The sequence below is a fragment of the Protopterus annectens genome, chromosome 7.part0 (assembly GCF_019279795.1).
Source record: "Protopterus annectens isolate FY-2018-M chromosome 7.part0, PAN1.0, whole genome shotgun sequence".
Lineage (NCBI taxonomy): Eukaryota > Metazoa > Chordata > Ceratodontiformes > Protopteridae > Protopterus > Protopterus annectens.
In genome coordinates, this window is record NC_056739.1 from 621,439,165 (window position 1) to 621,451,205 (window position 12,041).

General features: G+C 37.8%; 1 protein-coding gene across 1 annotated transcript in view; it reads right to left on the reverse strand.

Annotated features, from left to right (window-relative positions):
* Positions 1-12,041, reverse strand: part of VPS13C (vacuolar protein sorting 13 homolog C) — a 6,956,796-nt gene that overhangs the window by 2,165,244 nt on the left and 4,779,511 nt on the right. Inside the window, exon 60 of the mRNA XM_044076309.1 lies at positions 5,929-6,226. Coding sequence (XP_043932244.1) covers positions 5,929-6,226 — 298 coding nt within the window. The remainder of the gene's footprint in view (positions 1-5,928; positions 6,227-12,041) is intronic.

Sequence of the window (12,041 nt, forward strand, 5' to 3'; positions counted from 1 at the left end):
CTGTTCTACTGGATGAATAATCTTATCCCACTTGAGTATTGCCATCTTCCCCTATCAGATAGGTTTTCAGCTTTTTATTAATTGCTATCCACAACTTTTCCTATGGTTGATAAAAATATACCTGACCTGTTTACAAGACTAATGGGGCTAAACATGTTAACTGTATCTTACTGTCCATATCCATACAAAAAAGCTTCCATTTCCTTCATTTTTGTATTATCTTTTTAGTCTCTTCCCACATATCCTTAGCTGCCACACCAGAATCATTTTTAATCCATATCCCTAAATACTTCATTTTATCTTGTCCCCATAAATATGGAGATTGCTGAACCAATTCATATGTGGATACATAATTTACCACTAATGTCTTTGTTTTAGCTTCATTAATTTTGTATCACAAAAGGTTTTGAAATTGTCTCAAAATGTTCCACAAAATTGTAATGTCTCTTTCTGGTTTTGTCAGGTATAAAATATCATCATCTGCAAATACAGCCAGTTTTTCTCGACTATCATACCAATTATATCCTTGAATTTCTGAGTCCCTTATTTTCTTTACCAATGGTTCTAAATATAATGCAAATAAAGGGGAAATAGGATATTCCTGCCTGGTTCCTCTGCTCAAGCAGAAATTATCAGAGAGGACCCCACCCACTTCAGTTTTCACATCCGATCTCTCATATATCCTCCTAATCAACCTTATAATTTTTTTCAGGAAATACAAATGCTTCCACTGCCATGCTCTAAGTCCCAGCTTACACTGTCAAATGCTTTCTCTGCATCAGGACCCTCCAACAACAATGGTATTTTCTGACATTTTGCTTCCCTCTGTATCATCAATGTTCTGTTAATGTTGGCAAATGTTTGCCTCCCCTCCACAAAACCACACTGATCCATGTCTATCAATTTTGGCATTGCTTTTGCCATTAGTTTAGCCATTATACCATACTGAGTTCTAATTCAAGGGTATCCAAGTCACTCTATCAAATGTAGTTATGATGCAGCTGATGCATCTTCTAGAGCTGCTGCTTCAGGTTCAGTTATGAGGAGGTACTCATGGCTATGCCTCCAGGCTCTGCCTGATATTAAGGCCAAGTTCCTCAATGCTCCGTTGGACAATCAAAATCTTTCTGGTATGGCTGCTCCTGACTTGTTTAAAACTTTACAAGACACAGGCAAAGTTATGCAGGTTCTTAAATTTTTGTTTGTCCCATCTGAAAATTTAAAAGAAACTATCCTCCTATGTCTGCCTTTATTTGTAGGCTACCTCATCAGCTTTGTAAATGGAAAAAGAGTTCCTAAGCACATGTTCTCTTATAAACTCACCCAAACTTCTAAAGTTGAAAAGCCCCCTGTTCAGGACAAATCTGCATCTATCTCACATATTTTCTCCCCTCCCGTTATTTTATTGTATGAAAATCCCCTCCCCTTCTCAGATCCTCAACCTCCTCCAGACCAACTTCCTCATTTACATTGGTTCTGCAGGATCTACTGAATCAGGGCACCATCCAACACATCCCAGAATCCCAAAGTGGAGCAAGGTTTTACTCCAAAATATTCCTGGTTACCAGAAAAGAGGGGTCCTGGAGACCTGTTCTGGACCTGTCTTTTCTCAACACTTCTCTAAAGATTCCTTCTTTCTGGATGCTATTTCTCCAGACTATGTTTCCTCTCATACTTCTACAGGCCCTTCTGATCTCCCTAGACCTAAAAGGTGCCTATCCTCATATTCCCATTCACCCTGCCTTCAGGAAGGTTTTGCTTTTCTCCGTTTTCATTTTCAGTTCTCGGATTTGCCCTTTGGTCTTTGTATGGCCCCCAATGGTATTCACCAATAGTCTGACCCCTGTCATGTTCTTTTGCAGGCTTCAGGGAATCCAGATATTCCCTTATCTGGATGGGCTGCCTCTTTTGGCTCCCTCTCAAATCAAACTTTTGCAGGATTTGCACTTCACCATGCACAGTCTAGTTCACCGTCCATAGCAATAAGTCAGTTCTGAGTCCTTCGCATGACCCACTTTTTTTGTTGGAGGGGGGGTTGCAGAATCCAAACAGTTACAATATTTGCTTCTCTTCCTTCTCCCAAAGTTCTGTCTCTGAAAACCTATTTCCATTCTCTGCTTCTCCTTTCTCTCACTCCTGCAAGGAAACTTTGACAGCCTTGGCGTTCATGGCAGCTACCATTCCCATGCTTCCCTTGGCCATGCTTCATATTCTAAATATTTAGTGGTATCCTAAACATGGTGTGCTTCCATCTGCCACCCTCTGAAATTTCTAGATCACTTACTTCTTTGTCTCAAACTTGAGTTTCACTGGTGGATTCAGCACATCTCACTCAAGTCAGGCCTGCCTTTTCAAACTCATACAGTTACTCAACAGCTGTGCACAGAAGTTTCCATTCTGGGGTGGGCAGCCTCTTTCAACAATCTGAGGCTTCACAGTCTATGGCCACTTCATCAGTGGTCATACCACACCAACAGAAAGAAGAAGAGGGTGCTCATTTTTGCTCTTCATCCTTCTATTATCTTTGGTCTCCAGGTCCTTTAAAGATCTTTGCAGACAACACCACAATCATGTGGTACATCAACAAATAGGCCTGGGATTTGGCTATCCACCAGCAGGTAACCCTTCAGATGGTCTACATCCCTTCAGAACACAACAGTGTGGCAGATGTCATAAGCAGGTCCAGGACAAAACTATACAAATGGATAACTCACAGTGAGTTTTTTTCTGGACACAGTACACTGGGTGGGTATTCTACAAATGGATCTTTCTGCCTCCCCTCTGAAGAGGCAACTACCTTGACTTTGTTCCAGACTCTCATGTCCTCTGACTTCGATGGTGGACACCACGTTCTATTCTTAAAAAAAACAATGTCCTTATATGTTTACTGTCCTCTTCCTCTGGTTCCCAGTATCTTACACAAGGTCAGCAAGGACTCCCCTAGAATCTCACTTGTAACTTCCTTCTGGACCAGACAGCACTGGTTTTCCCTTCTCTTTCACCTGACATGGGGCAATTATCACAAGTTATCTCACTGGATTGTTCATCTCACACAAGACAAGGGCTTTCCCTTTCACCCTTACCTGTTCACTCTTCAGTTGGCACTTTGGGTGATAAGGCTTTGATCCCTTTTACACCACTTATCTGAGGATGTGCTTAGGGTTCTGCAAGAGGCCAGGAAACCAGCTACCAGAAAATCCTATATGGCTAAATGGAAAATGTATTCTGTTTGGTGTCTCAAGCATCACAATGATCCATTCTCAGTGGAGTCCTTTTAATCCTTTCTTACTTGTGTTGACTTCCTCCATGCTGGCCTAGCATATTCCTCTGTTAAAGCTCACTTCACAGCAATCTCTGCTTGTTTGCCCTTGATCCCACCATTGGCCTCTCGTTTTGAGGTCTAACAATTCCTTAAAGATGTCCACATATCAGATCCCCCATTCCCCCCTTGGGACATTAAAAACTGTCTCTTTTTGAGTATATTGCTACTGCTTTACAACACTGCCTGGAAAACTGTTAATTGCTCTTACTTCAGCCAGGAGTGTTTCTGAACTTCAGGCTCTGATGGAGATTCCTCCCTTTTGGTTTTTCATATGGACTGGGTAACTCTGCATATATATCCTCATTTTTAAGCCCAAGATAGTCAATGAGCTGTCTTCTTAATCAGTCTATCCAGCTTCCTTCCTTTCTTTCCTTCTTCACAATCTGCTAGTGAGAAGGTTCTTCAAACCTTAGATCTCCATAGACAGTTCAAGTATTTTCTGGGTAATACAAAACCTGTCCGCAAATCTGGGCAGCTTTTTTGTTTTCATGCCAGGACTTTGGGTTTGGCTGTCTTCTAAGCAAACCATCTCCCGTGGATTTCTAAGGCCATTTCTTTTGTTATTCTTTCCATGGAAACAGCTGTCTGCTTCAGTCAGAACTCAATGTACAAGGGCAATAGCCTCCTATGCAGCTTTCTTCAAAGGTTTAGGTACTAGATCACTGAAGCTGTTACTTGGTTCAATGTCCCACTCTTTTACAAAACATTATAAGATGGATGTAATTTCTAGAGCCATGACAATGTTTACCAGGGCTGTTCTTCATGGATTTGTGGAGAGCTCCTCTGTGCCTTCTTCCTTCTACCCTTTACAGTAGCTATAGTAACCTCCCACACATGATGGATACTGTAACAGTGATGGATGTAGAACAGTTGGGTGAAATCTGGCCATAACAGTAGGCTCCTTTTCTTTTCATTGCTGAAGTTTTCAGTCACCCCTCCTTTTTCCTTTCTTTCTTCTGTTAGGGACACTTTGCTGGCCAAGGGGCCTTTGCCTTCTTGCCCTTTTTTCTCTTCTGTTTCTCGTTCCCTCTGGATTTGCATGTTCTCCTTTCTCCTGAGGAACTTCAGTTCTCCTTTAAGAAATTAACTTGATAAGGAAGGACATCACTTGTGCAGTGTAAAATTAACAAAAACTCTGCACAACAGCCTACAACAAACAAAACTTTTCCAACACCACAGTACGCACCCTTACGTTAAGTTAGTGTCAAAAATCCAAATGCAGAAACTGTATTATGTAACATCACCTCAGTAATCTGGTACTTAGATGTACAGAAGTGAAGAGATTTGGAAAACCTAGCAGTTCCATTTTGACTGACTTGCTGTTAACATTTACTGACTTTTGCAAGACTACTATTCATCATAAAAATATGAATATTCACTGTAGTTAGCTGACAAGCATAGCAATAAAGTAAAAAAGACTCTCCTCCATTGATCTCCTGACCTTGTTTAGCTTTTGCAAATGCAGTTCCATCCGTATGCCCAGAACAGTAGTGTTAAGACTTCTCTCGCTCACATTTTAACAAACAATTCTAATGGGACTCTGTGATGTTTAGTGCCTGTGATAAATTGTGTATTCATTTTGCTTTCACACATGCAGAAGCAAAGTGAAATCTTGACTCATGAGACTGTAAACTGGGTTTTGTTATTCAGCCATCCAGTAAAAGTAAACTGCGTATTACTTGATCTTCCACTGATTCACAGTAGCTGCAACATTGTTTACATCAGATTAACAATTGGCACAAGGACAGTGGTTTCAAATTCAATGCGTAAAACTGTAGCATATTTCATTTGGTAAACAAAACACTTGATAGGTACTCTTGTTGACAATTCCTTATCATTTGGACAATGTCTCCACAACAGTTTGAAAAGCCCTCTTATCTGGCTCATCTAATTTCCAAAGGCATCTCCACTAGATCCAAAGCTGAGTTAATTCTCCTTTACTGGTATTTCATCCTACCCATTATCAAATATAAACAAATACAGGCCCAAAGGTAGATTAAACATATTACTCAACATGGGAGACCTCACAAATTGACTAAAACAATCAGTGAGCTCAAAAATCTAAGTTATCAGTACAGGCGGGTAACCATTTCCCTTTACTCAGTCATTTATAGACTCCACTGTACAAATCTTCATCTAGCCTTCCAAGCCGTGAAAGATTCAATCATGTTTAACCTCCTACTCCTTCACAAAACAAATGGTATCTTAATTATCAGACTAAAGAAACCTACACAAACAGATAAATGACATGGTGCTGTGACAGATACATATCCAAATGAATCTCCTTCACCGCTGGAGCAAACTTCCACTACACATCAAGCAGGGTAGCACCCTTACCACTTTCCAGATAAACCTAAATAATTGGCTAAGCAGCCTTAAAATTATCCCCAAGTGGCTAAAGGGAAGTTTTGAAGAGGTATTTTGGTAAGCTTATATTGGTCTGAGACCGATTGCCTAGAATTTACCCAAGAAAATTATGGATACACAATTCTCGTACCTAAAGTATAAAACCACCAATACTCAATGCTGAATTAAAATTCTTACAGAAACAGAGCACTAAGCTAGGGAAAGGCACAGGCAGTACTGCTGCTCACAAAACTCCATACCTCTACTAAGTATCTGAGCGGATATGGCAGAAGGTTCTTGAGCGTCAGTGTTGGATATAAATTAATAATATATGCAGGTTCCCACTCTTCTTCTCTGCTGCTGGCAACAAATGTTATCTGATCCGGTACAGCAACAGTGCTCACTATGAGGGGAGGTGAGCCAACTTCTGTAGATGGACAGTGTACAATGGATTTGATCTCTGTGCTTCTGTGGACCATCTCCTTCCAAGTAATGTGGCTACTGGATTCCTTATACTGGCTTTCAAGGACTCCTGTTGGACGAAGGAATAACTGGCACCTGAAGAGGACAAGGGAGGAATACAAGTCATTCTTCTGCAGTCATATATAAAAGGGATGAATGTGCAAGATGAAACTTTACTACACAAGTTACAACTTGAAAGAAGAACGAAGGTACACAAAAGTCCAGTTACAAATATTGATAAGCAAAACTGTTGCAACCTTTTATAGCTGCCAAAAGGTTACTTACCTTGCCCTGGTAAATAATAAAACACAGCAGTTGAGAGTATAAAATCCAGAAGCTGGGGATGCAAGCCAGCAAATTCATGAAGTGTCTCACAATTCAAGTCATTCATCTTCTCCAAAGGATACATTTGTTCTTGTGTTTGAACACAAGTACCAGCACTTGGTAACATCACTAACATTTTTTAAAAAATGATGAGAATTAAGGTCGCTGATAACTGAATAAGAACATGTACTATTTCCTGTCATCAGAGTGGGGATAAGAAATGACTTGCATGTAAGTGTAACAGCAGCTGTACAGAAAGTTATGGAATTAGTGCTCACAGGAAGAAATTGTAATTACCTGGAAGAATTTGTAATACAATACACTATACCTAGAAAATCACTATTAGAATATCAGAAATACAAACTCTTCTCATAAGAGTTGAGATTCCAACTTGGCAGCCAAATAACAGCTCTTTTTCAGTTCTCCAAAGAAAGTAAAATATTTTGAACTAAAGTTGCCTGGATACGTTGATATTAACACATAGAAAGCTTTCCAGCATTATACTTGAATGAAATATACTGGAATTACACAAGTTCATCAACACTCATCTGTCAGAATAATGTCACTGTGAATCTCAATAAAAGAATCTTTCAAACTGATGAGTTTCAATAAGGTCTCACATACACACACGCGTGCACATATATACTGCGTTGTCTACCAGGTACAGACATGCAGGTTTTAAACTCGGAACAGAAACTTTCACTCAGAAAGATGCATCCCATATTGCTCTTTTTTTACTGAAACAAAATATTTGGTTAACAAATAAAACAGAGGACTTGGAAAATGGAGAAAGGATAAACAATTTAAGAATATTTGGAGTCCCTAAGAAACCTAAAGAAGTGACATGATGACAGTTTTGACTACAAGGATACAGCAAAATAATATACATGCAAGAAGGTCTGCCTTTTAGCAATGAGAGACAGCTTGGACAATCTACTGGAAAATCTATGTAAACAAATCTTGCTGTACCGGCCGGGTTAGTTGTGGTGAGATTTATGTCCTAGCTAAACAGCTCATGCTAAAAACAGACTGAACAATTTCACCTATAAAATGGGGCAGTCAGTTATATGATTTAACAATGACTGTATTACTAAACCTTTTTAAAAGAGAAGAGAATGTTGGCCCCTACGCAAGACTCATCTTGTTTCTGCTGGTACATGGGTTCTCAACTCTCTAGTACAAGCCACTTCCTATGTTAAAAAGAACAACATTCATCCAAGCAGCAGAAATATGGATTGGGCCTATTTCTCTCTCAAACAGATCTTCAGGCAAAAATGGCTGGACCGAAACATCAGGCAAGAAACAATAGACCCCAACTATTTTCACAACTTCCAAAGAGAAAGAAGACTCAGACTTTATGTTTGGACTTGTTCATTTTTCTACTCTTTTTTTGTACTATATATTTAGGAAAACGCGCACGTCTGTATAGAGCCAGTCTTTTAACAGTTCCAATGTTTTACTACTCATTAGTCTTAAATGAGATGACACATACGGCCTGATATTTATTTGAAATATGTTTTACTACATTGCTCTTCATTAATAAACATGTTTCTTAAGAGTAGAAATACTTACTAAATACATAACAGTTGTATTTACTTATAAAACGTTACATAATTAATGCTGGTAATTAACAGCCTACTTCCTGGTTCTATTTAATATATGAGGAATATTATTATATTCTTAGAGGTTCATTGGCATTTACTAGGCTAAAGACAACAAGGGGCTTTTTAAGCCTAGCCATGCATCCCAAATCTCTGACAAGTTGTGATACGCTTTCTAAGTTTAAACAAGGACTTGGGAGAAAAACCATTTACTGGTTGCCTGTGTCCATTAGAGACATAGGTGCCAAACCACGGATTAATTTTCTATTCTCCATCCAATTGTCCAAGTTGTAGCTGAATTGGGTTAAGCAGGAACTCCGCTTCACATGAATGGGGTAGTCTCAGATACATACTTGTCTCTCCAGCAGGTCCTATTTACATCACAGGGAAAGTTTAAGTCTTTAGATTGGGTAATCCTGGTGCTGTTTGCTTTGTGGATATGCAAGAGATCCATTAGAGTGAGGGCTGACAATACCCCGTATGCCAGGCATGCATCTCCCCTCAACACCCTGCAGGAGACAGAATACAGGAGATTTTACTTACACCCTGTATTCTTTTAGTGAGGAATCTCTGTGGACATTCCAATTGTTGGATATGCCTGATTAGGTACATACCAAGGGCACTGTACTCAATAATAGGTCTGATGAATGCCGACTACAGTGGAACAATGACTTCTTTGGACCTATAAACTTCATCTCCAATTCAATTAATTTACTTAAATAATCACTTCCCCTGGGCAAATAAGGTTGTGCTATAACACAGAAAAAGAAATCTACAGTTGAACACCCATGTATTTTAATATAATGTTCGGCAACCAGATTTTTTTAAGTTTTGATTCCTAATGTTACCTAGACGTTCCAATACTCAAACCTTAACATTTAGTCTGACCCACATACCAAGCAGGAGTTACACAGTTGCACCCTATAATACACACACCAATTTATATTAAATTATAAGACTGTCCCCTGCAGGGATAAATCATAAAGTGAATGCTAAGGATACTGTGGTTGGTATCTTAAATAGATTACTACAATCAATTTTTTTAAAGTATATACTTTTAATATAGACACATAGTTAATTGAATAATTAAGCGTTTAACTGATGGATTGGGTCTATACCTGTACAAAAAGAATGTATGTGCGTTCTGAATTTAGTCCTGTGAATCCAAATGGCCGCAATACCAGACTGTTGAAATAAAGTGGTGGAAATGAGCAGATGAATCTATTTTTTGTTTTTCTGGAGTTTTGAGGGTTTTTTTTCATTTACTCCTGAGATATCTAATGTCTGGATGGCCAAGTATGTGGACGATATTAAACTAGGTTATGTTACAACACTGACAGAGGATACTGACCACTTCAACACTTACAATGGTTGAATATCAAATAAACTTACAGATCAACAAGTTACAGACATTGACAGAATATAAGGATTTTTATATTTATATGTACTAATATTAAGTATAGGACTAATGTCTTAAAAGTTAAAGCTAAGACATTAAAAGTTATTGGCTTAATTGTAAAGAACTTTTGAGGTTGTTCATGACAAATGTTCGACCCATCATTGAGTGATGATCTCATGGTTTTAGAAGATACTCAACGAAAATTTAGAAGGTGCAGCATTACTTGTTGAGATAAGATATACCCATCTAGACTAGAAAGTCTAGACCTCTTTTCATCCAGTTACAGATATCCGAGGGGTAAACTCTGTTTACCCTACAGGGGACTCTGAAGTGAATATTAATCTCTACTAAATATTTAATTTTGACTACAAGCATATTAACCAGAGCTGCATATTTTACTTGCAGAATTGAGGAGTCAAAGGCAGTCGTAACAGCAAACTATTTAATGCAGTCATTTGTTCGACTCTGGAACAGGGCTCCTTTAAATACTCAACAGTTGTCGCCTTTGCAGATATTCAGAAAACATTTTGATACCTGGTTGGGTCCCAGGGTATATACATCCACTGAGGAGTCTGTGTTATGAATGGCCTTTGGCATTTATGCAGGAATTAATGAACAACTGAATAATGATGATAAATTAGAAATAAATGAGTCATTCTTGGGCTGCTTTCCAATTTCTGGGAAGACTGCTGCTAAACTCAGAGAAGAGATCTTGAAATAACTGGATAGTGATGGAGTGGGCAAAAAATTCCAGTAGTTAAGATTATAACAAAACTGCAATTATAACCAGTATACATAGTGATGTTAAAGTAAAAATCAAAGAAATTAACTTCACATACTTACCTACACCTTATGTAAATCATTATCTAAACTTTTGTGGAATTCACACTAAGTTTTTCTTCATGTGTACTGCTTTTTGGAACTTTGGAAAAATTTACTGATTCTTTTTACTTTCATATCATTGAAAACCAGCACTGGTAGAGTTTTTAGTAAAATCTAGAACAGAAGCTGCCATTAAATAAGAGGAATAATCAGTAGAGCATATAAAATATTGCATGATAACTATAAGAATCAATAAGAGGAGGTTAGAAAGGCTTGGAAAGGGAGAGAGAGAGATTGGAAAAGCAATGCACAAAAAACAATGGGAGGATATATGTATGTCTCCCAAATATACAACAAAATCTAGAAGGTTTAGGATTTTTGCTTGGAAATGTTTGCATAGATGTTTTTATACCCCAAATAGACTTCAGAGAATTTTTCCTCAGGAAGTCAGCAAATGCTGAATGTGTAACAGGGAAGAAAGAGGTACTTGGGAACATATTTTCTGGGAGTGCAGTGGGTTGGCGGACTTCAAGGATTCCCTGTGGGATACACTGTCAGAGATGCTGGGTGGTCGGACTGGTGTGACATAGGAGATAAGGTTTCTGAGCTATACTACAGAATTGGAATTGCCTAGACATGGTAAGGCCTTGCTGTATCTAATTATGGTGGCTTCCAGAAAAGCAATTAGTAGAAAATGGAAATCAAAAACTAAACCAACTATATTAGAAGTAGTGAATATAGTAACAGAGATACAACAACTTGAATTTAGATCTTTAGAAAAGGATAGGAACAAACTACATAAGAAAAAATGTGAATTGTGGGAACAATACATACAGGGGAGGAATGAGGTTTATAAGAAGGCAGGACTTAAATGAGCTACGCAATGTTTGATTGAAAATGATTGGGTAGATAAGTGATGTGTAATGTTTGCAGCTAGGAGTACATCAGTATGGTATGTGATGTAAAATTACGATTGTGTCAGTGTGTTTCATTTTTATTTATATAAATGTATGACTTCTTATGTCGTAAGTGATGGTTTAATAAAGATTTTCAAGTTTAAAAAAGGGAGCAAGAATAGGTAATGTTGCTTAGGTTGTATTATATATAGCAATATATGCGAAGTACAATGTTTAATGTTAATTTAATGCAATTTGATTACTTTTGTATAAATGTAAATTTGCCTATGTCAGAAATGATAATTCAATAAAGGTGTTTACAAAAATGTTGCAGAATATATAAAGTAAAAAAAAGAGTCTCTCAGGGAAGATGGAATGTTCATTAAGAAGCTGTGCATGCAGTAAGAGACAAATTTTGAAAAGTTGATCTCAGTCTGCATGATCTGAAAGAAAATACAGACATAAGATGATCAGTTCAAATTTTGCTATTTTCTGTTTGTGATTTTTCTTTTCTGATTTATCTTTTTTTCTGGTGTGATATTTTAGATAAGGTTAATCGCACAATAAAAATATCTGGAAACTAGAATCAACCTGGAGTGATGTACAATTAAATAACAAGCGCTAAAATGGTTCCTTGAAGATGGGAGCAAAGAAATTGAGGAGAACGCCATTAACAAGGCAGCAATAAAATGTAAGAAAATGGGCATTTGAATGGAAAACAGATCAAATGTTGAAAAATGATGCCAGGAGAAACAACAAAAGATGTAGGTCTTATATTTCCAGAATAAATCAAAAGGGCATTGTTTGAATACCTCATTTTCACCAGGAAATTGACATTTGTTCTAAAGCAAAGGATCAAATAATGTCAA